The 27,869-nt window shown below is 47.6% G+C and overlaps 1 protein-coding gene across 1 annotated transcript in view; it reads left to right on the top strand.

Annotated features, from left to right (window-relative positions):
* Positions 1–27,869, top strand: part of znf827 (zinc finger protein 827) — a 100,106-nt gene that overhangs the window by 31,427 nt on the left and 40,810 nt on the right. Inside the window, exons 3-5 of the mRNA XM_038982018.1 lie at positions 4,394–4,569; positions 5,060–5,561; positions 15,829–16,131. Coding sequence (XP_038837946.1) covers positions 4,394–4,569; positions 5,060–5,561; positions 15,829–16,131 — 981 coding nt within the window. The remainder of the gene's footprint in view (positions 1–4,393; positions 4,570–5,059; positions 5,562–15,828; positions 16,132–27,869) is intronic.

A 27,869-nucleotide genomic window follows, 5' to 3' on the forward strand; every position in this document is an offset into this window, starting at 1 on the left:
TTCAGTCTTTTTGTTCTGTGTCTATGCACGCGACCCAGTCGTTCAGTCTTTTTGTTCTGTGTCTATGGACGCGACCCAGTCGTTCAGTCTTTATGTTCTGTGTCTATGCACGCGACCCAGTCGTTCAGTCTTTTTGTTCTGTATCTATGCACGCGACCCAGTCGTTCAGTCTTTATGTTCTGTGTCTATGCACGCGACCCAGTCGTTCAGTCTTTTTGTTCTGTATCTATGCACGCGACCCAGTCGTTCAGTCTTTTTGTTCTGTATCTATGCACGCGACCCAGTCGTTCAGTCTTTTTGTTCTGTATCTATGCACGCGACCCAGTCGTTCAGTCTTTTTGTTCTGTATCTATGCACGCGACCCAGTCGTTCAGTCTTTTTGTTCTGTATCTATGCACGCGACCCAGTCGTTCAGTCTTTTTGTTCTGTATCTATGGACGCGACCCAGTCGTTCAGTCTTTTTGTTCTGTATCTATGGACGCGACCCAGTCGTTCAGTCTTTTTGTTCTGTATCTATGCACGCGACCCAGTCGTTCAGTCTTTTTGTTCTGTATCTATGTACGCGACCCAGTCGTTCAGTCTTTTTGTTCTGTATCTATGGACGCGACCCAGTCGTTCAGTCTTTTTGTTCTGTATCTATGCACGCGACCCAGTCGTTCAGTCTTTTTGTTCTGTATCTATGCACGCGACCCAGTCGTTCAGTCTTTTTGTTCTGTATCTATGCACGCGACCCAGTCGATCGTTCTAAATGTTCCATTGCCATACTGGCTGGCAACATTCCTATCCCTTGCTTGCTAGCTAGCCAACTACGGCTAACTTTACAGTCACGTCAAACGGTGCAGACAGAATAACAACAGTGGCTGCATTTGTTTAAGCTGTTTTCTAGTGACATTTATTTGGATGCATCCATAACAATGAGCTAATGAGGCACGATTTCACCTGGCATAGAAAATGTGCTCTCTCGTCAGGACACTGTTGTTCAGAGGAGCTAGCCAACAACACAGATAACACAAAACTTCATCCAGAAGCTGGAATTTACTTTTCTTTGTATACATCCATAAAAATGATGCCAGCTGATTAATGATTTAGACTGGCTGAGAAACGCTGCCTCTCTCTCTCTCTCGTCCCGACTCCCGACCCCTACACGTTCATTACTATGGGACAGATGGAGATCGAATTTGAATATTGAAACAATGCTGCAAATGTCGGAGAGACAGTAAGGTTTATAAAAATCTCTGCTGTTGAAAACTAAATGTTAGTCTAGAAGAAATGTGAGATGATGTCTAGATGCTTTTTATAGTGGAGATCAAGTTTATAACTTCCCTGCCTGGGCTGATGAGACAGTGGGTTGCTCAGTCAGATGGAACAGAGTAAATAGGCATTTTAACGTCCTATATTTAGCCGGTGGTAACTTGTGGAATAGACACCGGCTGGAATGCGCTTTTAACCAATCAGAATTCAGGGTTAGACCCACCCGTTGTATAATTTGTAGGGTACCCTGACTGGGACTCAAACCCTGGTCCCTGTGACTCTAGTTATAAAACGGCTAAAATCTCTTGGTGAGGTTTCTAGGTTTGTATTTATTTTATTCATGTATTTGAATTTTTTTGCTCGCTCGCCCCACTTTTGATAGAGAGAGAGAGAATCCCCCTCCCCGTCTGGCCTGAGTCTGGGAAAAGGTCTGTGGGCCTGGCAGGATGTCCAACCCAAACCAATTGCGCTCGGCTCTGCGGTGTGTGCTCTCAGCACAGTAGGAACCGAGTGTCCATATCCGTGTCTGTTCTGCAGACTCCTCTGGCTCCAACAACCTCCCTTTACCAGCCACCTCTGTACAGACTGGTGGAGGTTGGAGCCAGAGGAGTCTGCAGTCAGGGCCTTCTCCTCTGTCCTCAGATCTGGCTCCAACAACCTCCCTTTACCAGTCACCTCTGTACAGACTGGTGGAGGTTGGAGCCAGAGGAGTCTGCAGTCAGGGCCTTCTCCTCTGTCCTCAGATCAGCATTCAGCAGACTCCCAGCCAAACACAATCCCATCAGTTTACACTGGGCAGGTCCAGAACAGACTATGGGAGGCGCACAGTACTACACAGAGCCATGACTACATGGAACTCTATTCCACATCAGGTAACTGACACAAGCTGTAGAATCAGATACAATGAAACCTTATAGAACAGCAGGGACTGTGAAGACACACACACAGGCACAGACACATGCATACACATACACATGCTAACTCACGCACTCTGCACACATGTATACATGGATTTTGTGTTGTAGATATGTGGTAGTAGAGTAGTGGCTTGAGGACACACTTAATGGGTTGTGAAATGTAATGTCATGTAATATTTATAATTGTATATAACTGCCTTAATGTTGCTGGACCCCAAGAAGGGTAACTAACGGGGATCCTTAATAAATACAATACACACACACACACACACACACACACACACACACACACACACACACACACACACACACACACACACACACACACACACACACACACACACACACACACACACACACACACTCTCTCCTGTCTCTCCTCTCTCAAAATGAGCAGCCTTTAGGGAGAACTGTGGAGTGTGTTCCAGGGTAGATGGATGGGCACTTTTGAAGGATTGTGTCGTAACCCTTAAGCCAAATCTAAAATGGCTGGATCAAATTGACTTGAGAGGGAGAGAGGCAGTCAATGTAATATTCTGTGATCTGCATGTTAAAAAGGGTTGTCGGCGGTAACCTGCAGCTGTCAAGGTTGCGGTGGAATGCTGTACAAATGCAGTTACTTGTCTGGTGGCCAGACAGAAAAAACATGCCCTTGGTTATTGATTGTTTAGTTTTGTTTTATTGCAGTTGGCTGGTCTGGTATGAAATTGTTACACATTTAGCCTATATTTAGTCTTACATAAATCCGTATAATTCTACATAGTTTAGACATTTCTTGATAATTGATCTTGATTGCCCTGGATAGAGAGAGATAATCTGTTATCTGACGTACTGACCAGTTAAACGCCGTTCCATCTTTCTTCTTTCTCCTCCACCTTTTCCCCTACATCCTCCAATGAGCAAGGAGTCCACGGTTATCTTCTCTCCTCTCTCTCCTCCCCCTCTCTCTCCTCCCCCTCTCTTCTCTCCCTCGCTCCAGTCGGTTGGGCCGCAGATGGCGGTTTATTGTTGCAAATAGGCAGTCTCGAGGTTTTACACCCGGGGTCAATGAATGGCTGAGCGCGGTAATTTCACCAAACACTGATTACCAGATGTTTTCCAAGGAACAGGAGGAGAATACTTATGAAGCCATCGATGACAGGCCCGTGGTGAATTTGTAATGCAATCATGCCGCGTCCTAATAAGCCCAATTAAACGGCGTAATAGAGGCCGGAAATGAAGCCAACAACAATAATCGAGATAATAAAACATCCTTGAGTTTGACTTATTTTGTTCGCAGACGCACAGCAGGCTTTGTTGAACGTTCTCAGCTTGAGGTGTCTAGAGGTCGTGTCTCACCTAGTAGAGGTGTGGGAAGAGTGACAAAGTCAGTAACCTTAGAGAGGCTCCATAGTCCATAACGCCTCTCTGGAAAGGAAGAAATGGACTAGTGATGGGGGGGGGATCGATAGTTGCATATCGCAATATTATTTTTGGACGATATTGTATAGATTTGTTTTAATAAAATCCAGGTAGTGTTAGCTAGCGCTAGTCGGCTGTACCTGCGCCATAACTAACGTATTTTTGATCCTATAGCTTGTTCTCCATCTTCTTTTTAAATAGGGAGCCAAGATGTTTTCAGCACTTTTATTTCCCTGACTGATCAAGACTCGTGTTCTCATGGCTCTCTCTCTTGTCTCTCTGCAGCAGACATATGGTGAGCAATATGTTTGGAACATCAAATCGCAATAAAACTGCAGTGTATGGAATCGCAATACATATAGAATGGTGAGAATCGTAATGCATATCGTATCGGCACCTTAGTATCGTGATAATAACGTGTGGTGAAGTCCCAAGCAATTCCCAGCTCGAGAAATGGACCTGTTCCAATACTTCAGAAATGTATCCTTCACCTTCCTAGCTTCCTTCTTTTCTTCCTTGAAGTAATCACAGATCTGACATGGGCTGGATTGGGGAAAGCTATAAAGTGGAAACCTTACTTACACCTTACCAGTCACTTATAGTTCGGATAGGTGTACTGACATCAAGCAAACGAGGAAGGAATGATGCATTGCTTAAGTATTTGTTCAGGGGACTGTATGCACTAAATTACTTGTATTTTTACTGAGCTGCCCTTCTCAGCCAGGTATACCTTGGTAAATAATTATCCTGACCTCACTGGAACTCCCTGGTTAAATAAAGGTGAAATAAATGTCTCATCCCCTCTTTTTCCTCTACTCTCCCAGGTTCCCCAGGGGAGGACGGCGGGAAGCCGTTCCAGTGTCCGGTGTGTGGCCTGGTCATCAAGAGGAAGAGCTACTGGAAGAGACACATGGTGATCCACACCGGCCTGAAGAGTCACCAGTGTCCCCTGTGCCCCTTTCGCTGTGCCCGCAAAGACAATCTCAAGTCCCACATGAAGGTGAGATGATGGGAGCCTGTGATGCCTCCTTTGACCTGTAACCTCATCGTGCTATCCATCCCCTGAGGTCGTAATTGTGGAAGTGGTGCTAATGCTACTAATGGCTCAAAGGAAGGGAGGTGCACGCTCTAGTCAAAGTCACCTCTAGTGTAGCGGGGTAACGTGCCTCAAATTATACTGTAGTTAGTAGACCAAAGCTACAGGGGGTTTTAACAAGAGCGAGAAGCTCCAGGTGTTGAGGGAATCCTTACTGTTTTACGCTCTTATTTAATCTCTTTTACTCATTTTATTCAATTTATTTGCATAGGGACAGATACAATTAGCCCGAAACATTGACACACGTTGAATGGACAACACGCCGATGCATTGCTCTATTGTACCTTAGGCAAATTTTCAGTGTCTTGTCCTCAAATGAGCATCATTGCTTTGACTGTTGTTGCCGTGACAATGCGGCGGTACCCCCACCACTCATCCTATCCCTGTATCCCAGGTCCACCAGCATCAGGACCGGGGCGAGACGTTCCAGTGCGAACTTTGCCCTTTCACCTCCTCGCGCCACTTCAGCCTCAAGCTCCACATGCGCTGCCACCAGCACTTCCCCCGCTCCGGGTCCGCCTCCGACGGGGTCAAGGTCAAGGAAGAGGCCACCACGGACACAGAGGGCGAGGGGTCACTCATGGGTGATTACAACCCCGGGGAGTCCCCTCTCCAGTCAGACGCAGGGAACCAGAGCTCCCCTGGAGTCTCTAACCACCACGTCTATATAAAAGAAGAGCCCCAGGAGAGGGAGCTGTCGGTGCTGTCGCCCTTCACCCTTTGCAGGGACAGGGAACGGGAGCGGCCTGGTAGCAGTGGCAACTCCCTGGACCTCTCTATGGAGGGAGTCGGCTTGGGGGTGCGGTCAAGTCCTGGTGGAGGTCCAACGGCGGCGTCCCTCTTCAGCCCGGACATCACCACCAAGACAGCCACCGACCTGCTCATGAAGCTCTCAGGTAACCATGACAGCAACACACATCAATAACAAAACTCACTAACGTCCACCCAGTCCAACACCTATTCATCACTGAAGAGATTTCACAAAAGGTTTATGTAGGTGTTAGACTGGTGGGCAACTTTTGATGGCCATTTCAGGATTTTTGACCGTCTTAGCATATTTCTTAGGGTTTCGTCATGAATGTCAATGAACGTCAACTCATCAATCCAATAACCCCAACACCCCGCTTTGCCTCTCCAATAACCTCATCAACAACAAACACGCTATCGTTAGCCAGAATAACGCTAGGTATTATATCAGGTTTGTTGAGATGCATTCCACCGTGTTGTGACGATGGCAAAGGATCAGTTACTTTGAGACAATGGCTGAAGATTGATGGGAAAAGGTGTGCCCGAGGTTGGGTGCCAAGGTCGGGGTTGAGGCTGCCACTCTAACTCCTAATGCCAGCTAATTAGATTGAGATCTCCTGAACGAGGGATGCGGGAGGAGGAGAGGGACAAGGGATGGGGGAGGAGGGGGGAAAAACCCTCGCAACATTAGATTAATTAAAAATGTATGCATAATTCATAAATTAAGAAGAATTCATAATTTGAAATGATTAGCGCCCTTAACTTCTGCTCCGTGACCCTGGCTAGGATGCGCCGTGCGATGTGCGTCGCGGAGAGTCTGGGCAGGCTTAGTTAACCCCTCCCCCTCCAGTTCGGCTCCGCGCCGGTGCCCCCCGGGTGCCAGTCGCACTTCACTCCCAGACTTCGCAATCAAGCCAGGAAAGTCCCAGAGGAGATGGAGCCAAGATGGCGTCTTCTCTCACAATGTCAGCCCAGTGTAGAGTGGCGGACGGGCGGTGGACATCTTAGTTCAAGGGCGGCGTCATTCATGCAGTACCGGAGGGAATTTGAAAGATGGGAGGACACACTTTTGTTTTTAAGGAGCGGATAGTAGTGGACTTGAGTGATGTTAGAGATAACGATGATGTTTTAATAGAATACTGGTCCTTTTGATTACCGAGGGCTTTCATGATCATCTCTGAGCACGGTTGGTAAAAAAGAGAAGGGGGGGGTTTGGCCCAAAGCTTTACTCAGATCTTTTGCACTCTTTGCTGGGCCATATAGCAGACAGGGAGGGGAGAGAGGAGGAGAAAGGGATGGTGGAGAGGTAAAGCTTCTTCTCAGGGGAACCTCGGGACTCTTTCTTTTGACCTCCCTGCCAAGAGCGATTGAGTGTGTACATGCGGCAGCTCATCTCCTGATTTACCACTGCTGTCACAGTGCCTGTCTCAATCCCACAAGGGCTGTAAAAGAGAGAGAGGGGGGGTGGATGATGGAGGGAGAGGCTGTGAGAGGGAAGAGGTGGAGGATGAACAGAAGGGCTGTAAGAGCGAGAGAGGTGTAGGATGGAGAGAAGGGCTGTAAGAGAGAGAGAGGTGTAGGATGGAGAGAAGGGCTGTAAGAGAGAGAGAGGTGTAGGATGGAGAGAAGGGCTGTAAGAGAGAGAGAGGTGTAGGATGGAGAGAAGGGCTGTAAGAGAGAGAGAGGTGTAGGATGGAGAGAAGGGCTGTAAGAGAGAGAGAGGTGTAGGATGGAGAGAAGGGCTGTAAGAGAGAGAGAGGTGTAGGATGGACAGAAGGGCTGTAAGAGAGAGGTGTAGGATGGACAGAAGGGCTGTAAGAGAGAGAGAGGTGTAGGATGGACAGAAGGGCTGTAAGAGAGAGAGAGGTGGAGGATGGAGAGAAGGGCTGTAAGAGAGAGAGAGGTGTAGGATGGACAGAAGGGCTGTAAGAGAGAGAGAGGTGTAGGATGAACAGAAGGGCTGTAAGAGAGAGAGAGGTGTATGATGGAGAGAAGGGCTGTAAGAGAGAGAGAGGTGTAGGATGGACAGAAGGGCTGTAAGAGAGAGAGAGGTGTAGGATGGAGAGAAGGGCTGTAAGACAGAGAGAGGTGTAGGATGGAGAGAAGGGCTGTAAGAGAGAGAGAGGTGTAGGATGGAGAGAAGGGCTGTAAGAGAGAGAGAGCTGTAGGATGGAGAGAAGGGCTGTAAGACAGAGAGAGGTGTAGGATGGAGAGAAGGGCTGTGAGAGAGAGAGGTATAGGATGGAGAGAAGGGCTGTAAGAGAGAGAGAGGTGTAGGATGAACAGAAGGGCTGTAAGAGAGAGAGAGGTGTAGGATGAACAGAAGGGCTGTAAGAGAGAGAGAGGTGTAGGATGGAGAGAAGGGCTGTAAGAGAGAGAGAGGTGTAGGATGGACAGAAGGGCTGTAAGAGAGAGAGGTGTAGGATGGAGAGAAGGGCTGTAAGAGAGAGAGAGGTGTAGGATGGACAGAAGGGCTGTAAGAGAGAGAGAGGTGTAGGATGGAGAGAAGGGCTGTAAGAGAAAGAGAGCTGTAGGATGGAGAGAAGGGCTGTAAGAGAGAGAGAGCTGTAGGATGGAGAGAAGGGCTGTAAGAGAGAGAGAGGTGTAGGATGGAGAGAAGGGCTGTAAGAGAGAGAGAGGTGTAGGATGAACAGAAGGGCTGTAAGAGAGAGAGAGGTGTAGGATGGAGAGAAGGGCTGTAAGAGAGAGAGAGGTGTAGGATGGACAGAAGGGCTGTAAGAGAGAGAGGTTTAGGATGGACAGAAGGGCTGTAAGAGAGAGAGGTTTAGGATGGACAGAAGGGCTGTAAGAGAGAGAGGTTTAGGATGGACAGAAGGGCTGTAAGAGAGAGAGAGGTTTAGGATGGACAGAAGGGCTGTAAGAGAGAGAGAGGTTTAGGATGGACAGAAGGGCTGTAAGATAGGGAGAGAGGTGGAGGATGGAGAGAAGGGCTGTAAAACAGAGAGGGAGAGGTGTAGGATGGAGAGAAGGGCTGTAAAACAGAGAGGGAGAGGTGGAGGATGGAGAGAAGGGCTGTAAGATAGGGAGAGAGGTGGAGGATGGAGAGAAGGGCTGTAAAACAGAGAGGGAGAGGTGTAGGATGGAGAGAAGGGCTGTAAAACAGAGAGGGAGAGGTGGAGGATGGAGAGAAGGGCTATAAGATAGGGAGAGAGGTGGAGGATGGAGAGAAGGGCTGTAAAACAGAGAGGGAGAGGTGTAGGATGGAGAGAAGGGCTGTAAAACAGAGAGGGAGAGGTGGAGGATGGAGAGAAGGGCTGTAAAACAGAGAGGGAGAGGTGGAGGATGGACAGAAGGGCTGTAAGATAGGGAGAGCGGTGGAGGATGGAGAGAAGGGCTGTGAGGGAGAGGGGTGGAGGATGGAGAGAAGGGCTGTAAAACAGAGAGGGAGAGGTGGAGGATGGAGAGAAGGGCTGTAAAACAGAGGGAGAGGTGGAGGATGGAGAGAAGGGCTGTAAAACAGAGAGGGAGAGGTGGAGGATGGAGAGAAGGGCTGTAAAACAGAGAGGGAGAGGTGGAGGATGGAGAGAAGGGCTGTAAAACAGAGAGGGAGAGGTGGAGTATGGAGAGAAGGGCTGTAAAACAGAGAGGGAGAGGTGGAGGATGGAGAGAAGGACTGTAAAACAGAGAGGGAGAGGGGTGGAGGATGGAGAGAAGGAAGGGGGGTGGATAAAAAGACAGAGGGAGAGATCATAGCCTTGCTATTGAGAAAGGCCGCCGTAGGCAGACCTGGCTCTCAAGAGAAGACAGGCTGTGTGCACACTGCCCACAAACTGAGGTGGAAACTGAGCTGCACTTCCTAACCTCCTGCCAGCCTCCTGCCAAATGACCATATTAAAGACACATATTTCCCTCCGATTACACAGATCCACAAAGAATTTGAAAACAAATCAAATTTTGATAAACTCTCAAATCTACTAGGTGAAATACCACAGTGTGCCATCACAGCAACAAGATTTGTGACCTGTTGCCACAAGAAAAGGGCAACCAGTGAAGAACTAACACCATTGTAAATACAACCCATATTTATGTTTATTTACATTCCCTTTAGTACTTCTACTATTTCCACATCGTTACAACACTGTATATAGACATAATATGACATTTGAAATGTATTTTATTATTTTGGAACGTCTGAGTGTAATGTTTGCTGTTCATTTTTGTTTATTTCACTTTTGTATATTATCTACTTCACATGCGTTGGCAATGTTAACATATGTTTCTCATGCCAATAAAGCCCCTTGAATTGACCTGAACTGATAAATAAAGTGACAGACGGCAAAGGAGAGAGAAAAAGTGGGCGAGTAGGAGCTGACTGAGTTCCCCAGGCATAAAGAAGCCAGTGAACTCTCTCTGACCTCTGACCTCATCATTTTTTAGGCTGCCCTGATTATCCTCTGGGTGTTACGACCAATCCCCTTTGATTTCTCCCCCGCACGGCAACTCTGACACATTCTGATTTGAGAGGGGAAAGTTGAAAGTCCACGGAGGTACTTTGAAATGCGTGGATGGTGCCCGGTTAGGACGCTACTCGCAGGACCCCTCAGACGGGTAATAATGGCGGTCCCCAGCGAGTGTGACCCCGGGCCGGGTGTGAATAATTGGCACGCCGCTGAAGCAGGGGCTTGTGGGAGGAAGTGTCGTTGGTGCTGAGGGTGTCTTATTTATCTCAGAGGAGAGAGAGAGAGTGAAAGAGAGAGAAAAAGAGTGAAAGTGTTGGATGCAGTGTTTGATGCAGTTGGAGTATCTTAGTGATGTAGTGTGTGTTTGTCTGTGTGCGAGTGTGCTTGTGCGTTCACACGTTTTATACCCAACCAATATGTCTACATAATATACTGTAAGATATCCAGTCACCTATTCTCTCATTCAAATATTGTTTAAGATTCATCTGACAACACCTGTCGGGGTGGGTAGACACAACATGTTACAACCTCTTCTCAATAATGTATTTTCCTCTCAACCACTACACATGAACAGAGTGAGCCAGCCAGTCAGTCAACACTTCTCATATGTGACCTCTGGTCCATCCTCTCTGCTGTCAGCCCTCAGTATCTACACTACTCTGTCCAGTTCAGTATACACACTGTCAGCTATTGTTGCTGCCCTCCACTCCACCTGCCTGCCCATTGTTTGTGTGTGTGTGTGTGTGCAGACACTAGCCCAGCAGCCACCTCTTTCTCCTCTTCTCCTGGAGAAAACAGGAGCCAGTTGTTAGAGGGGGAGCAGGCCAGCGTGACAGAGGTGGAAAGCTAATGAAGTTATTTGACGGCAGGCCCGGCCGCAGAGCGAGAGGTGAGGCGCATTGGACAAGCGTCTGGCAGAGAGACTGATGAGGCGAGAGGAAGGAAGTGTGGCTGGAGAGGAGAGAGACAATGGTAAAGAGAGGTAGAGGGAAGGTAGGAGGGAAAGGTAGAGGGAACAGTAGGAGGGAAAGGTAGAGGGAACGGTAGGAGGGAAAGGTAGAGGGAACGGTAGGAGGGAAAGGTAGAGGGAACGGTAGGAGGGAAAGGTAGAGGGAAGGTAGAGGGGGGAGAGGGAAAGGTAGGAGGAGAGGAAAGGTAGAGGGAAAGGTAGAGGGGGGAGAGGCAAGGGGGAGGGGGGAGAGGCAAGGGGGAGGGGGGAGAGGCAAGGGGGAGAGGGAAGAGGCAAGGGGGAGAGGGAAGAGGCAAGGGGGAGAGGGAAGAGGCAAGGGGGAGAGGGAAGAGGCAAGGGGGAGAGGGAAGAGGCAAGGGGGAGAGGGAGAGCAGTGTCCGGCTGGTGGCATGTCAACAGGGCGTGATAACAGAGACAGGCTGATAGCACCATCACCCCTGGGCCACAGACAGACAGAGATGGGATGAACCCTAGTGTACTACTACTACACACCATGGGGAAGCTGCCACTGAACCGCTACATTGAAGGCAGGCAGAGATGGATAGTCACCTCTCAGCCAGAGACAGTAAAACTGCTACTCACGACACGGGGCTGCCGCAGACCTGCTACACTGGCGGCAGAGATGGGATACATATTCATTCACTCGGGCCAGGAAGGAACCTCTACTACACACAGGAGGCTGCCACTGACGAGGTGCCCTCGCCTGCTACACTGGCGGCAGAGATGGGTTACATCTTCATTCACTCAGACCAGGCCAGGCAGAAAGCTACTCATCACATCACCCAGTCACCCAGAGATGGCTGTTGGTTATTTCCTCAACTCTGACCTAAACACCGACAGCATTCGGGGGGAAGTTGACGTGCTACAGAGTGCTAAAGCGTGTGCAGAGGGGAAGTACTGTAATTCGACTTCTGTCATTTTCTTTAGGTGAAATAAACCTAGGCACAGCATATCACCAGTAGCAGCAGCAGTCGCAGCAGCAGTCGTAGTAGCAGTAGCGGCAGTAGCAGCAGTCACAGTAGCAGCAGCAGTCATAGTAGTAGCAGTAGCAGCAGTCGTAGTAGTAGCAATAGTAGTAGTAGTAGCAGTAGTAGTAGCAGTCGTTGTAGTAGCAGCAGTCGTAGCAGCAGTCGTAGTAGCAGTAGCAGTCGTAGTAGTAGTAGTCGTCGTAGTCATAGTAGCAGCAGCAGCAGTAGTAGTAGCATCAGTAGTAGCAACATCAGTCGTAGTCATAGTAGCAGCAGCAGTAGTAGCAGCAGCAGCAGTTGTAGTCATAGTACCAGCATCAGTAGTAGTAGCAGCATCGGTAGTAGCAGCATCAGTCGTAGTCATAGTAGCAGCAGCAGCAGTAGTAGCAGCATCAGTCGTAGTCATAGCAGCAGCAGTAACAGCAGCAGCAGTAGTAGCAGCATCAGTCGTAGTCGTAGCAGCAGCAGTAGTAGCAACAGCAGCAGTTGTAGTCATAGTACCAGCATCAGTAGTAGTAGCAGCATCGGTAGTAGCAGCATCAGTCGTAGTCATAGTAGCAGCAGCAGCAGTAGTAGCAGCATCAGTCGTAGTCATAGTAGCAGCATCAGTCATAGTCATAGTAGTAGCAGCAGCAGTAGTAGTCATAGTAGCAGCATCAGTAGTAGCAGCATCAGTCATAGTCATAGTAGCAGCAGCAGTCGTAGTAGCAGTAACTAGTAGCATCAGTAGTAGCAGCAGCATCAGTCGTAGTCATAGTAGCAGCAGCAGTCGTAGTAGTAGCAGCAGTAACTAGTAGCATCAGTAGTAGCAGCAGCAGTAGTAGCAGCATCAGTCGTAGTCATAGTAGCAGCAGCAGTCGTAGTAGTAGCAGCAGTAACTAGTAGCATCAGTAGTAGCAGCAGCAGTAGTAGCAGCATCAGTCGTAGTCATAGTAGCAGCAGCAGTCGTAGTAGTAGTAGTAGCAGCAGCAGTAGTAGCAGCAGTAGTAGTAGTCATAGTAGCAGCAGCAGTAGTAGTCATAGTAGCAGCAGCAGTAGTAGCAGCAGCAGTAGTAGTCATAGTAGCAGCAGCAGTAGTAGCAGCATCGGTCCTAGTCATAGTAGCAGCAGTCGTAGTTGTAGTAGCAGCAGCAGTAGTAGCAGTAGTAGTAGTAGTAGTCGTAGTAGTAGCAGCAGTAGTAGCAGCATCAGTTGTAGCCATAGTAGCAGCATCAGTAGTAGCAGTAGTAGCAGCATCAGTCATAGTCATAGTAGCAGCAGTAGTAGTAGCAGCATCAGTCGTAGTCATAGTAGCAGCAGTAGTAGTAGCAGCATCAGTGGTAGTCATAGTAGCAGCAGTAGTAGTAGCAGCATCAGTGGTAGTCATAGTAGCAGCAGTAGTAGTAGCAGCATCAGTGGTAGTCATAGTAGCAGCAGTAGTAGTAGCAGCATCAGTGGTAGTCATAGTAGCAGCAGCAGTAGTAGCAGCATCAGTGGTAGTCATAGTAGCAGCAGTAGTAGTAGCAGCATCAGTGGTAGTCATAGTAGCAGCAGTAGTAGTAGCAGCATCAGTGGTAGTCATAGTAGCAGCAGTAGTAGCAGCAGTTGTAGTAGCAGCAGTCGTAGCAGTAGAAGCAGCAGTCGTAGTAGCAGTCGTAGTAGTAGCAGCATTAGTCGTCGTAGCAGTAGTAGTCGTCGTAGTCATAGTAGCAGCAGTAGTAGCAGCATCGGTCGTAGTCATAGTAGCAGCAGCATCAGTAGTAGCAGCAGCAGTCCTGTGTGGCTCAGTTGGTAAGAGCGTGGCTCTAGCAATGTCAGCGTCATGGGTTAGATTCCTGCAGGGAAAACGCAGCTGGTAAGATATGGTACACTTGTGTGTTTTTTTCCTCCCGACTGGAGAAATATAAAACGTCACATTTGGGTACTAAATAATTGAGTGATCTCCGTAACTCAGATTGGGAGAGTTGAAATACGACGCTATTTATAGGGCCCAACAGAAAGGTCATTGTAGTGGAGTGACTTTGTGTGTTTAAGCACCGCGTCCACTGCGTCTTGAGGGTTGTTTTTATTCCGGTGGAGTACCGTCGGAGGGGTGTGTGTGTGTGTGTGTGTGTGTGTGTGTGTGTGTGTGTGTGTGTGTGTGTGTGTGTGTGTGTGTGTGTGTGTGTGTGTGTGTGTGTGTGTGTGTGTGTGTGTGTGTGTGTGTGTGTGTGTGTGTGTGTGTGTGTGTGTGTGTGTGTGCGCAAGTCGTCTGTAATAAAGTTGGTGTGTGTGTAGGCCTCGCCAGGGCCACAGTGAAGCGTGCTGTCCCTGTCTGATCCAACACGGCCTGAACACACTCCTAATTAGAGGACGTCCTTCCAGGTGCTGACCAGGTTATACTTAGCCTGCCCGCTGACATCCCACACACACACACACACACCCCACCATCGAGCCTGCCCGCTGACATCTGACAGTGTGACATTTCCAGCTGGTGGTGCTGCCGTGACCCCTAACCCCTTGACGTGAAAGTCACTGTCCCCCTTTCGCAGGCCTCCCACTAGGCCTCACGCACCCCCCCCCCCCCCCCTCCACCAGCACAGCCCAGTGGCACAGCATGGGCGGTTTAGGTCTAGCAGGTCCACCCACAGGGAGGTTCTGCCAGTGTGGCTCCTGTCCTCCCTTACCTGAGCCCTCTGTCCCTCCGGCGTGCATCATCATTAATCAGATGGCCGGAGCGGCCGCAGATTTATGACACGGGCGGGGGGGGTGGCCCCGCGGCAGGCCTGTGGAGGCCGGAGATGTTAGGTGTGACGGTAGGGGGTGAGGAGAGGGTGAGATGGGGTGAGTGAGGAGCAGGTGAGGGGGGGTGAGCAGGGGAGCGGATCTATAGTGGGGCCGGAGGAAACGGGACAGCCGTCGGCCCAAGAGTGATAACAGACCCAAGTGTGTGTGTGTGTGAGAGAGGCAGTGAGAGACAGAGTAAGAGAACCATCACCACAAAGCGTTGAGGCACCGTGGTCTCTGTGTTTTCTTGGCGGAGATCAGAAGTTGCTCCATGTCTATTTATTAATTATTCATCTAAGGCGGGATTAGATGTGACCCAGTTTCCCTACAAACACACACACACACACACACACACACACACACACACACACACACACACACACACACACACACACACACACACACACCTACACACCAAAGTGTATCTACACTCTGCAGATAATATTTAGTTTCATTATTATCTGTGTATTAGCAAGCCTAACTTAACTCAATGGCTTTTTGGTGTGTGTGTGTGAGAAATAAAGATGGAGAGAGAGAAGAGGAGTGGATGTGGTTAGAGATGCCCTGCGGACCTGGACAGAGTGAGAGAGTCAGTCATTAGGTCCTACCATCTGTGCTGGCCCACTGTGCTCCAGGATCCTAGGATTCACTGTTCACTGGTGGTCCAGACCAAGGAATTTTAGTTCTCTCTCTAAATAACAGAACGCTTACAAAACCTACTCTCATCCTCAATCTGATCGCTCTCTCTCTCTCTCTCTCACACATGTTAACGGTCAGTGTGATTATGTTCCTGTGTGACTTTGTGTGTGTGTGTGTGTGTGTGTGGTTTGAGGTACAAACTAAGAACACAGAAGACAGTAGAATGCAGACACATGGCCACGTGTTGTAACCAGCGTTATGTTATTGTTGGGTTTATGTGATCAACTGTCACATGGAGAAAACCCCAGTTGAACCCTGCTCTTCTGCCACAGTCCACACTGTATCATTCCACAAATAGTTGAGGATCTCTCACACACAACCCTCCTCAACCCTCTCTCTGTCTACCCTCTCTCTGTCCTCGTCGTCCCTCTCATTCCTCTTGACCCTCACCTCTCTCACCAATCTGGCTCTACTCTCTCTCCCTTTTCTCTCTACCTCTTCCCCTCTCTCCTCTTTCATTTGTCCTCTTCCCCTCTCTCCTTCTCACCTTTTCCTCCTCTCCAACCTTCTCGCTATCCTCTAACTCTCTCTCTCTCCCCCGCTCTCGCTCTCTCTAACCCTCCCCCCTCCGCCTCTTTCTCTAACCCTCTCCCCCCTCTCTCTCTCTGTATAGCGGCCAACCAGAAGGAAGCCCTGAAGGCTCCACAGTCCTTCCATCTGAAGCAGGAACCCCGGGCAGAGGAAGAGGAGGAAGAGGTGCGGAGGAGCCCCCGGAGCCAGCCCAGCTACTCCTCCTTCTACCAGGAGCAGGGCGCGGCGCTGGGGGCCACAGGGCCAGCAGAGGTCACAACAGACAGTGGGAGCCACAGGGGGACCCTGAAGAGACGGGAGGGAAGCCCCATGGGGAACAAGAACAGTCTCCTCAGCCAGGACATCAACTTCAAGGTGGCGTCGGAGCTGCTGATGAAGCTATCAGGTAAGGTAATGGGCTGTGTGTGTGGGTTGGGCGGAGGTATTTTGTGTGTGTGTGTTCCGGGTTAGAAGTTATGTTTTTTGACAGCACAATACACACATTCACAGCCAATTTTATCATAAAAAATAATTAGAACATAGTTGATGTTTCTCTATATAGGATAGTGAAAGTAGAGATTGGATTGAATTCAAATGAGCTCCACAAACCTTAACTTGACCTATGTACTGACAAGACGTGCAAGTCTTTTAAAACTCTACTTAGTGATCTCGCACATCTGAGTATATAATTCACCCATGTTGATCTGGAGATTGCAGTGAAAGGGTAGTCCTCAATCTATTCTGCTCTTGACTGGGTCAACATGGTACAATTAGTGCCTTAAATCAGCCAATAGGAATGAATCCATAGAGAGGTTAAAGGTGACCCAGGTCCCTGCCATGTAATGACATGGGTAAAAGCATTGTATATAGAGAAGTAAAATGGAACCGTTGTCAAAGGTGAGGCCCAGTACAGGTGAAAACCATTGTACTGTCAAATGTTTATATCTCTTACACTGAGACTCAAAGCTCTCTATTTTGGCACCAAAGCCTTTGTGTCCTCCCATGGTAATATCCAGGTCAAAGTCCTCTCTCAACACCTCTGTTCTCTTTCTCTCCCTCCTGCGTCTTCCTCTCCACTTCCTTCTGTTTTTCTTTTTCTCTCTCCCCCGGTTTCTGTTCTCTCTCTTTCCCTCCTCCTCCTCCCCAAGTTTTTTGGGTGGAAGATGGGCAGAAGGGTCAATTATTTTTCATGTTGTTCAGTCAATATCCTTTTCCCGTCCTGCGGTCCCCCGTCCGAAACAAACCAATCGATGGCTGCTGGGTCCATCTCCAACGGTGCGCTACAGTGAACCTCAAACCTGGCCACCTCTCACCCTCGCCCCTCTCTATGAAAACAGAGATGACGGAGGGAAGAAAGAACACCCTGTCCTAAACCGTCTTCTAGTTTTAGCATGTTCTCTGTTATTTCTGCTGCAGTACAGGTTATGCCATACGAGAGGCCCCTCTCACCCTCGACTATATGAGACAGAGATAGTGAAAGGATGGAAGGACTGAAAAGAACACCCTGTTCTGGACCGTGTGCTAGATTTAGCATGTTTCATGTTATTCGCTGCTACGTAATTACAGTAGGCAATTACAGTGTGTTATCACGAAAGTGTAGCCTATCTGCTTATTTTATTTTCAGCTGAAAGTATGGTCAAGTGTGTGGCACAGATCAAGTGTGTGTGTTTGTCCACAGTGTGAGAGCTGAGTGTGTCTCTCCGCTAATCAAGTGTCTAATTGGTTCAAGTGTGTGTCTGTGTGTAGCTTGTAGGTTGTGTGTGCTGTAGGTGTTGGTGGTGGGTGGGTGATCTCTTGATTTCATGTAATTCCATGCTCCGAGGGAACAGTACTGTGTGTGTGTGTGTGTGTTTGCCGTGGGGTGTGTAGTGTAACACAGCAGTTGATAACAGTACAGTGATCTCTCAGCTCCAATGCCCCTCATCTCATCCTGTACCCTCACACACCAGCTGCCAGTGTTCTGTTCTCTTGTTCTCTCTGGGTCACCCTGTGTCTACAGTGAGTCATAGTCACTGCCTGGGAGCGCTGCTACACTATACACTACATTACACCACACACACACACTATACATTTCGTGTGTGTCTGTGTGTGTGCGCGACAGAGATGGTGAGTGTGAGAGAGAGAGGAGGTGGGAAGTCTGAGTGATTCCTCCACTACTGCTGCTTGTCCTTTGTTCTGTTTCCTCACCTCATCATTCCCCACCTCTGGGCTGACATGCTCACCACACCACCACATCCTCCTTTAGCCTCCGCTAGCATTCAGAGCCCAAGCCGTTAGCCTGTCAGTGTAGTTTAACATTGGCCAGTTAGCCTGTTAGCCTTTGTAATTTAGCAGCATGCGCCGAGAAAAATTAAGGATTCTAGCTTTAATACTTCAAATATCTTTCATTGTGCTCACCCCCCCCCCCGGAGCTTAGTAGAGAGAGTAGTGCCGTCGTCCATTGTCATGACAACAGCAGCGGGGTCGTCTGAGGGAGTAGGAGAGAAGGTTGTCTTGTGTGATGGCTGTGATAGTGAGTCTGGCCCCTCAGTCAGACGGCCTTGAGGTTAGAGAGAGGAACGGGGGAGGAGGGGGGGGGGAGAGGCCAAGGGGAAGGTCAACTCCATATGAGTCATCTGCGTCACACGGCCACGAGGTTCCAAGGGCGTCTACTCCGTCACCTCTGACCCCTTGCCGAGGTCAACTCCGGCGCAGGGAGGCACGCTGTTGGCTGAAAGAAAGTCACATGGGTGCGATTGAGCACAGATTAGAAAAAAAAACTGGAGATCTTACAATAGATCGGTTAAATGGATTGTTACCGGAGAGGCTCCGCCTTAAACCCACTAATATGGAATAGGCTAGATGTAATTAAATGACCGGACTAGCTCATTTTCAGTTGACCAAGACAACCATCAGGAGAGCAAGGAGGACTGGCATCAAAACTGGCCATTGTGAACTGTAATGTGTCGCATCACTGCTTTAACTAGGTCACTTCTGTTTCTCTCCCTTTTTCGCTCTTTCTCTCTCTCTCCTTATCAAATGACGGTGGTGGCGGTAGCGCCCTGTCTCCACCCCCCACATCTGTTTTAAAACATGCTGTTAGCACGGTTAGCGTCTAGGGGCTAATTACAGTAGGGCTAAACAGTCCCCGGCGCTGCTGGCTAACGCCTGCTAGTGCCTGTTAGCAGATGGGTACTGGTATAGAGGGTACAGAAGGACATCAGGGGACTGGGAGGATGGGGGGTATGGGGGGGTACAGTGCCTTGAGTGATACCCTTTGTCCCAGGCAGGCAGGCTGGCAAAGTGTGGGTGATGATGTCCCTGCCACCCACTGTCCCTGGTTCCATCTCCCCCCTACCCCCCACCATGGGTGTGAAATCACACCCTTCTCCTAGCAGTGAACCTATTTCCGTCCCAATATATCCCCCTCCGTTTCGTCTTTCATCACCCTCAGCGCCCAAGGTCATTACCTTGCTAATTAAGACGAGTGTACCTGACATGGCGTCCCAGTTGGGGTCGTGTGGTTAAAGTGATGTGGGCTGTAGTAGAACCTGATGACGTGTTGTCAAAGTGATTGGACTAGAGGATACACTCTCACACGCATATACAGACCAGAATAGGAAAAAGCAGGGGCGTAACTTTCACTGGGAAAGGCATTCCAGGTTAAGTTGGTTGAGAGAATGCCAAGAGTGTGCAAAGCTGTCATCAAGGCAAAGGGTGGCTACTTTGAAGAATCTCAAATATAAAATATATTTTGATTTGTTTAACACTTTTTTGGTTACTACATGATTCCATAGCTTTGGTGTGTGTGTGTGTGTGTGTGTGTGTGTGTGTGTGTGTGTGTGTGTGTGTGTGTGTGTGTGTGTGTGTGTGTGTATATACATACACAGTAGGGAGAACAAGTATTTGATACACTGCCGATTTTGCAGGTTTTCCTACTTACAAAGCATGTAGAGGTCTGTAATTTTTATCATAGGTACACTTCAACTGTGAGAGACGCAATCTAAACAAAAATCCAGAAAATCACATTGTATGATTTTTAAGTAATTAATTTGCATTTTATGGGCTGTTTTTCTTTTCCCATGATGTCAAGCAAAGAGGCACTGAGTTTGAAGGTAGGCCTTGAAATACATCTACAGGTACACCTCCAATTGATTCAAATTATGTAAATTAGCCTATCAGAAGCTTCTAAAGCCATGACATAATTTTGGGGAATTTTCCAAGCTGTTTAAAACCTTCGCGCGCCAATCCCTTTAGCGGGATCGATTTGACAACACCGAGTGAAATTGCAACGCGACAAATTCAAAAACAGAAATACTCATAAGAATTCATAAAGCATACAAGTGTTATCGGTTTAAAGATTAACTTCGTGTTAATCTAACCACAGTGTCAGATTTCAAAAAGGCTTTACGTCGAAAGCAGACCATGCGATTATCTGAGGACAGCGCCCAGCATACCAACATATGAAAATCAGATTTCAACCAGGCAGGTGCTACACAAAAGTCAGAAATAACGATATAATTCATGCCTTACCTTTTGAAGATTTTCTTCTGTTGGCACTCCAAAATGTACCATAAACATCACACTTTTTTTTTTGTTCGATAAATTGCTTCTTTATATCCCAAAAAATGTCAATTTATTTGGCGCGTTTGATTCAGAAAAACACCGGGTCCAACTCGCCCAACATGCCTACAAAGTATCTAATAAGTTACCTGTAAACTTGGTCCAAACATTTCAAACAATGTTCCTAATCCAAATTTATGTATCCTAAAATGTAAATAATCAATAAAATTTAAGACTGGAAATACTGTGCTCAATATCGGACGAAAACAAAGTGAAACACGTTCCAGGTCGTGGGCACCAAAACATTAGAGTGCACCTGGAGTGACACATGGAAATAACAGGGCTACTTCTTCATTTCTCAAAGGAAAAACATCAACCAATTTCTAAAGGCTGTTGACTAGTGGAAGCCATAGGAATTTCAAGCATATTTCTATTAAAAAGGGATTGCCATAGAAAACGAATGGAAAACAGATTGAGCTCAAAAAAATGTTTTCCTGGATGGATTGTGCTCGGGATTTCGCCTGCCAAATCAGTTCTGTTATACTCACAGACATTATTCAAACATTTTAGAAACTATCCAAATCTACTAATAACATGCATATCCTAGCTTCTAGGCCTGAGTAGCAGGCAGTTTACTTTGGGCACACTTTTCATCCGGACGTGAAAATACTGCCCCCTAGCCCAAAGAGGTTTTAAAGGCACAGTCAACTTAGTGTATGTAAACTTCTGACACACTGGAATTGTGATACAGTGAATTATAAGTGAAATAATCTGTCTAAACAATTGTTGGGAAAATTACTTGTGTCATGCACAAAGTACAGTCGTGGCCAAAAGTTTTGAGAATGACACAAATATTAATTTTCACAGTCTGCTGCCTCAGTTTGTATGATGGCAATTTGCATATACTCCAGAATGTTATGAAGAGTGATCAGATGAATAGCAATTAATTACAAAGTCCCTCTTTGCCATGCAAATGAACTGAATCCCCAAAAAACCCTTCCACTGCATTTCAGCCCTGCCACAAAAGGACCAGCTGACATCATGTCAGTGATTCTCTCGTTAACACAGGTGTGAGTGTTGACGAGGACAAGGGTGGAGATCACTCTGTCATGCTGATTGAGTTCGAATAACAGACTGGAAGCTTCAAAAGGAGGGTGGTGATTGGAATCATTGTTCTTCCTCTGTCAACCATGGTTACCTGCAAGGAAACACGTGTCGTCATCATTGCTTTGCACAAAAAGGGCCTCACAGGCAAGGATATTGCTGCCAGTAAGATTGCACCTAAATCAGCCATTTATCGGATCATCAAGAACTTCAAGGAGAGTGGTTCAATTGTTGTGAAGAAGGCTTCAGGGCGCCCAAGAAAGTTCAGGAAGCAGCAGGACCGTCTCCTAAAGTTGATTCAGCTGCGGGATCGGGGCACCACCAGTACAGAGCTTGATCAGGAATGGCAGCAGGCAGGTGTGAGTGCATCTGCACGCACAGTGAGGCAAAGACTTTTGGAGGATGGCCTGGTGTCAAGAAGGGTAGCAAAGAAGCCACTTCTCTCCAGGAAAAACATCAGGGACAGACTGATATTCTGCAAAAGGTACAGGGATTGGACTGCTGAGGACTGGGGTAAAGTCATTTTCTCTGATGAATCCCCTTTCCGATTGTTTGGGGCATCTGGAAAAAAGCTTGTCCGGAGAAGACAAGGTGAGCACGACCATCAGTTCTGTGTCATACCAACAGTAAAGCATCCTGAGAACATTCATATGTGAGGTTGCTTCTCAGCCAAGGGAGTGGGCTCACTCGCCATTTTGCCTAAGAACACAGCCATGAATAAAGAATGGTACCAACACATCCTCCGAGAGCAACTTCTCCCAACCATCCAGGAACAGTTTGGTGACGAACAATGCCTTTTCCAGCATGATGGAGCACCTTGCCATAAGGCAAAAGTGTTAACGAAGTGGCTCGGGGAACAAAACATCTATATTTTGGGGCCATGGCCAGGAAACTCCCCAGACCTTAATCCCATTGAGAACTTGTTGTCAATCCTCAAGAAGCGGGTGGACAAAAACCCACAAATTCTGACAAACTCCAAGCATTGATTATGCAAGAATGGGCTGGCATCAGTCAGGATGTGGCCCAGAAGTTAATTGACAGCATGCCAGGGCGGATTGCAGAGGTCTTGAAAAAGAAGGGTCAACACTGCAAATATTGACTCTTTCCATCAACTTCATGTAATTGCCAATAAAAGCCTTTGACACTTATGAAATACTTGTTACTATGGAATACTGAAGTATAATTACATCTGACAAAAATATCTAAAGACACTGAGGCAGCAGACTTTGTGAAAATTAATATTTGTGTCATTCTCAAAACTTTTGGCCACGACTGTAGATGTCCTAACCGACTTGCCAAAACTATAGTTTGTTAACAAGACATTTGTGGAGAGGTTGAAAAACAAGTTTTAATGACTCCAAACTAAAGTGTATGTAAACTTCCGACTTCAACTGTATGTATGTATGTGTGTGTGTATATGTAAGTATATATACATCCATACATACTGAACAAAAATATAAACCCAACATGAAAAATGTTGGTTTCATGAGCTGAAATAAAAGATCCCAGAAATGTTCCATATGCACAAAAAGCTTATTTCTCTCAAAGTTTGTGCACAAATTGGTTTACATCCCTGTTAGTGAGTATTTCTCCTTTGCCAAGATATGCCACCTGTCAGGTGGATGGATTATCAAGAAGCTGATTAAACATTATGATCATTACGCAGGTGCGACCAGCCACCCGGACAGCTGGTGCAACTGATCAGTGTTTCTGTCTGTAATAAAACCCTTTTGTGGGGAAAAACTCATTCTGATTGACTTTGCCTGGCTCCCCAGTCAGTGAGCCTGGCTCCCAAGTGGGTGGGCCCATGCCCTTCCAGGCCCGACCCATGGCTGTGCCCCTGCCCAGTCATGTGAAATCCATCGATTAGGACCTAATGAATTTATTTCAGTGGACTGATTTCCTTAAATGAACTGTAACTCAGTAAAAATCGTTGAAATTGTTGCATGTTCCGTTTATTTTGTTTCAGTGTAGTTTAAACCGTACACTGACAATCAATTGTCCACACGTACTGCATAACAATAATTGATTGGATTTATGAAGGAATTATGTAGGAATTCATGTTAATGTAGCCCAAGTGGTGGGTGGGAGGACATGACCCTGCCGTTTCATTTCATCACCACTGCACTGCTGTATCCTGATGCTAAGCCTGTTCCACTCTGCCTCAGTGCCCTGTCCGTGCCCTCTCTGTGCCCTCCTCCCTCCCTTTCTCCTTCATTTCCTCCCTCCCTGGTAGATCTAGTCTTATAGTGGCACTGATATCTTTAGGCACTCATCCCCTTAGGGGGCTATTGGGTCTTTGAACCCCCCCCACCCACCCCCCTCTCTCTCTGTAACAAACACACCACTCTCCATTAGTCTCAGTGCAAGTGTTGCATCATCATTGTACTGAATTATTGAACGCTACACTACCAGCAGATCTGGGAACAGATGTAGCAGCAGTATCACCCCTCCCGCTCCCGGCTGAATAAGAGGTAACTGGTCTAAGATCAGTCTCTGTCTGCTGCAGGCTAGGCTGCTGCTGTTTCGCTCCCCAGCTGACATGTTGTCTTCCACCACTGCATCCTTTTGAAGCAGCTGAACTCTTCACCCCTTTCTGAGCAGGTCGACCAGAGAGGGAGAGCGAGGGGATGAGGAGAGAGGATGTCATCTTATGACTCCTCCTCGTATCCGTCTCCTTCTCTAGCTCACTCATCTTTCTTCCTTCTCTCTCACCCTCAGGGTGTTCCTCTCCCTGGCACTCTCCTCCTTTTTTTTTTATCCTTTCCTCTCATCCTCTCTTCCTCCCTCACGGCATCCATGTGTCTCTCCCAGCTCATCTCTCTATTCCCCCTCTGTCGATGCATCAAAGGTATACCTCGCAGAATGATAAGATAGCTTTACATGTGTTGAATCGGTAATGGCGTGGCTCTCTGGCTGTTAGCTGTAGGGCTTTACTGCTAGTCCTCTCCTCATCTACGTACACGTACACAGTCAGACTGGCTGTACGTTTTGATTGGAGCAGACACCAAAGGTCAAAGGTGAACAGCGAAACAGAGCAGTGCAGTCATTTTCACTCCGTCTCAAAAATGAATAATGCATTGTCAAGTTAAAGCAGACATGTATTTGTCCGATAAAATGTGATATGTACAGTGTGTTAATATTAACCTGATATAGAGAGATTACAGTATACTAGATAGCATATGGCTGTCTCTAAAGATACAGAATATATTAGCATGTAGCCTGAACACAATCCACACAATGTCAACATAATATACATTGGACTATGTATAACCTACCTGTGTCATACATTGAGCGGATAAGGTATATGACAAAGTCAAGTTAACGTGATATCTATACATTAGACCAGGGTTTTCCAAACCTGTTCCTGGAGAGATACCTTCCTGTAGGTTTTCACTCCAACCCTAATCTAGTGCACCTGCTTCTAATAAATATCTGGTTGATAAACTGAATCAGGTTAGTTACAACTGGTGTTGGAGGGAAAAACCTACAGGAGGGTATCTCTCCAGGAACAGGGTTGGAGAGCCCTGCGTTAGACCGTACATAGCCTGCCTGTGTACATTGAGAGCATTACAGTGTATGGTACCATACAACACCGTATATGATCAGTCAGAGCTGTGCAAGTGAGAGATTCTACACTACAGTACAGAGGTAGTGGGAGTTATCAGGTCACAACCCCTCTACTTGCTGTTAGAGGTGAACTGGTGTAGTGTTCCACTGCTCCTACACTAGAGGGGACGATACACACACACACACACACACACACACACACACACACACACACACACACACACACACACACTTAGGAACAGGATTCATCTTTTTATGGCACCAGAACATAATGTCATAACCCTGGACATACAGTGCCGTGTGTAGTGTGTGTTTTCTTGTGCTAGATAGGCAAGTGAAGGCCACGCAATTTGACACAAAAAAAGACCACTTAGACCCCCTACTTTGATGTGTTTTCACTGAGAGTGTGTGTATCTACTTTCTGAGCGTGTGTGTGTGGGCAAAATGTTTGTGTGTGTGACCGTCTGACCGCTCAATGAATCTCAGCTGTGACGCAAGTGTGCTTATCCCAGCTCTCTCTCGCTTCGTGTGTGTGTGTGTGTGTGTGTGTGTGTGTGTGTGTGTGTGTGTGTGTGTGTGTGTGTGTGTGTGTGTGTGTGTGTGTGTGTGTGTGTGTGTGTGTGTGTGTGTGTGTGTGTGTGGCGCTCAGCAGTCTGCTCAGCCCCTGATGGCAGGGGTGGTGAACCCCAGGCGGGAGCGTGCGTGAGACTGCCTGTCCCTTGGTTGACCCCGGCCTCGCAGTGCTCTCTACCCCCCCCCCTCCTCCACGACCGCTCTGCTCTTGCCATGCTCTGGGCGCCTGATTAAGGGATTAGTCGGCCGATGGTTGTCAGTTGTGTCTCCAGACGGGGGGGTGACGTGGGGTCGGCTAGGCTACCACCGCCCCCGAAACCTGGGTCCGGAAAGAGAACGCACTCAGATGGACGCGCACACATACATCATGTAAACACACAGGCACACTGGGCCGACCGCACACACACACACACACACACACTGTACACACACACTGGTGCTCTAGCATGCACCTGGGTAAGCATTTCACTGTTGGTCCACACCTGTTGTTTATGAAGCATGTGGCAAATACAATTTGATTTGATGCACACACACATACTGGCGCACTCACACACACTTTCAACTCCGAATGTAAACGCACCACTCAGGCGTGCACCTCGCCACATACACACAATGTAGGCCGGGTTCAGACAACGGTGACTAGCCTCGCCCCTCCCAGGCTCAGCCATCCAGGAGAGGAGAGGTCACAGAAAGGGCAGGGTCATCACTGGGTTACTACTGCCTCGCTGCCTCCTCACCCTACCCTGCCTCGCTCCATCTATCACTCTCTTTCTCCTACACTGCTGACCTCAGCCTACCCTCTCACCCCTCCCTCCTTCCCCCCTCTCTCACTCTTTCTCTCTCCCCCTTCCATCTATCTCTCTCCCATCTCTCTCCTGTACTACTGACCTCCCCCTCCCACCTCTTCCCCCCTCGCTACTGGCCCAATTTCATATATCCATAATCACCATGAGCAGCCGTGTCAGCATGGCTGGAGCTCCCTGCTGCTCCTCATCACACACACACACACTTAAACACTCGCTTACACACACACACAACCTGGACGAGACAGTCAAAATCTGTTACCTCAGAGATCCTGATGCCGTGTACTGCCGGCCACCGGGACTATTTTTAGCGTCTGCTATTTGGCTAACCTCTTGAACACTGTCTGATAACCAGAGCGATGGGGAGGTTGGGGCGAGGTTACGGGAAGGTTTTTCCTCCGTTAGGGATTCTCTAACCAACGTTGTTGTTTTATTTCAACCCCGATTTTTCTAATCTCCTAAGAGATGCCCTGATTTACGAGAAACTAGATATGAAAAGACAACGACCGCTGTTGGATCAGAAGTGTTATTTTGTTTGACGGCAGCTGAAGCAAAAGGTTTTCAAGGAAGCGTTTGAGTTCACAACATCATAACACCCCCCCTCTTCAAAATGCCCATAGCGCTGGAATGAGGTTACTGTTGTACTGTTTCATATTTAATGGTGGTAGCATATTTTCTGTTTTGTGTGCTTCACTGAGCCACACACACACACCATACACTATCCCCTTTCCTGTATTTTGTGTGCTTCTGTGAACCATATATATATACAGTTGGAATTTGGAAGTTTACATACACTTAAGTTGGAGTCATTTAAAACTCGGTTTTTCAACCACTCCACAAATGTCTTGTTAACAAACTATAGTTTTGGCAAGTCGGTTAGGACATGTACTTTATGCATGACACAAGTAATTTTTCCATCAATTGTTTACAGACAGATTATTTCACTTATAATTCACTGTATCACAAATCACAAAGTTTACATACACTAAGTTGACTGTGCCTTTAAACAGCTTGGAAAATTCCAGAAAATTATGTCATTGATTTAGAAGCTTCTGATAGGCATAATTTGAGTAAATTCGAGGTGTGTGTACCTGTGGATGTATTTCAAGGCCTACCTTCAAACTCAGTGCCTCTTTGCTTGACATCATGGTAAAATCAAAAGAAATCAGCCAAGACCTCAGAAAAAAAAATTGTAGACCTCCACAAGTCTGGTTCATCCTTGGGAGCAATTTCCAAATGCACCACGTTCATCTGTACAAACAATAGTACGCAAGTATAAACACCATGGGAACACGCAGCCGTCATACCGCTCAGGAAGGAGGCGCGTTCTGTCTCCTAGAGATGAACGCACTTTGGTGCGAAAAGTGCAAATCAGTCCCATAACAACAGCAAAGAACCTTGTGAAGATGCTGGAGGAAACAGGTTCAAAAGTATCTATATCCACAGTATAACTAGTTCTATATCGACATAACCTGAAAGGCCGCTCAGCAAGGAAGAAGCCACTGCTCCAAAACCGCCATAAAAAAGCAAGACTACGGTTTGCAACTGCACA

This window comes from Salvelinus namaycush, chromosome 42, assembly GCF_016432855.1.
Source record: "Salvelinus namaycush isolate Seneca chromosome 42, SaNama_1.0, whole genome shotgun sequence".
NCBI lineage: Eukaryota > Metazoa > Chordata > Actinopteri > Salmoniformes > Salmonidae > Salvelinus > Salvelinus namaycush.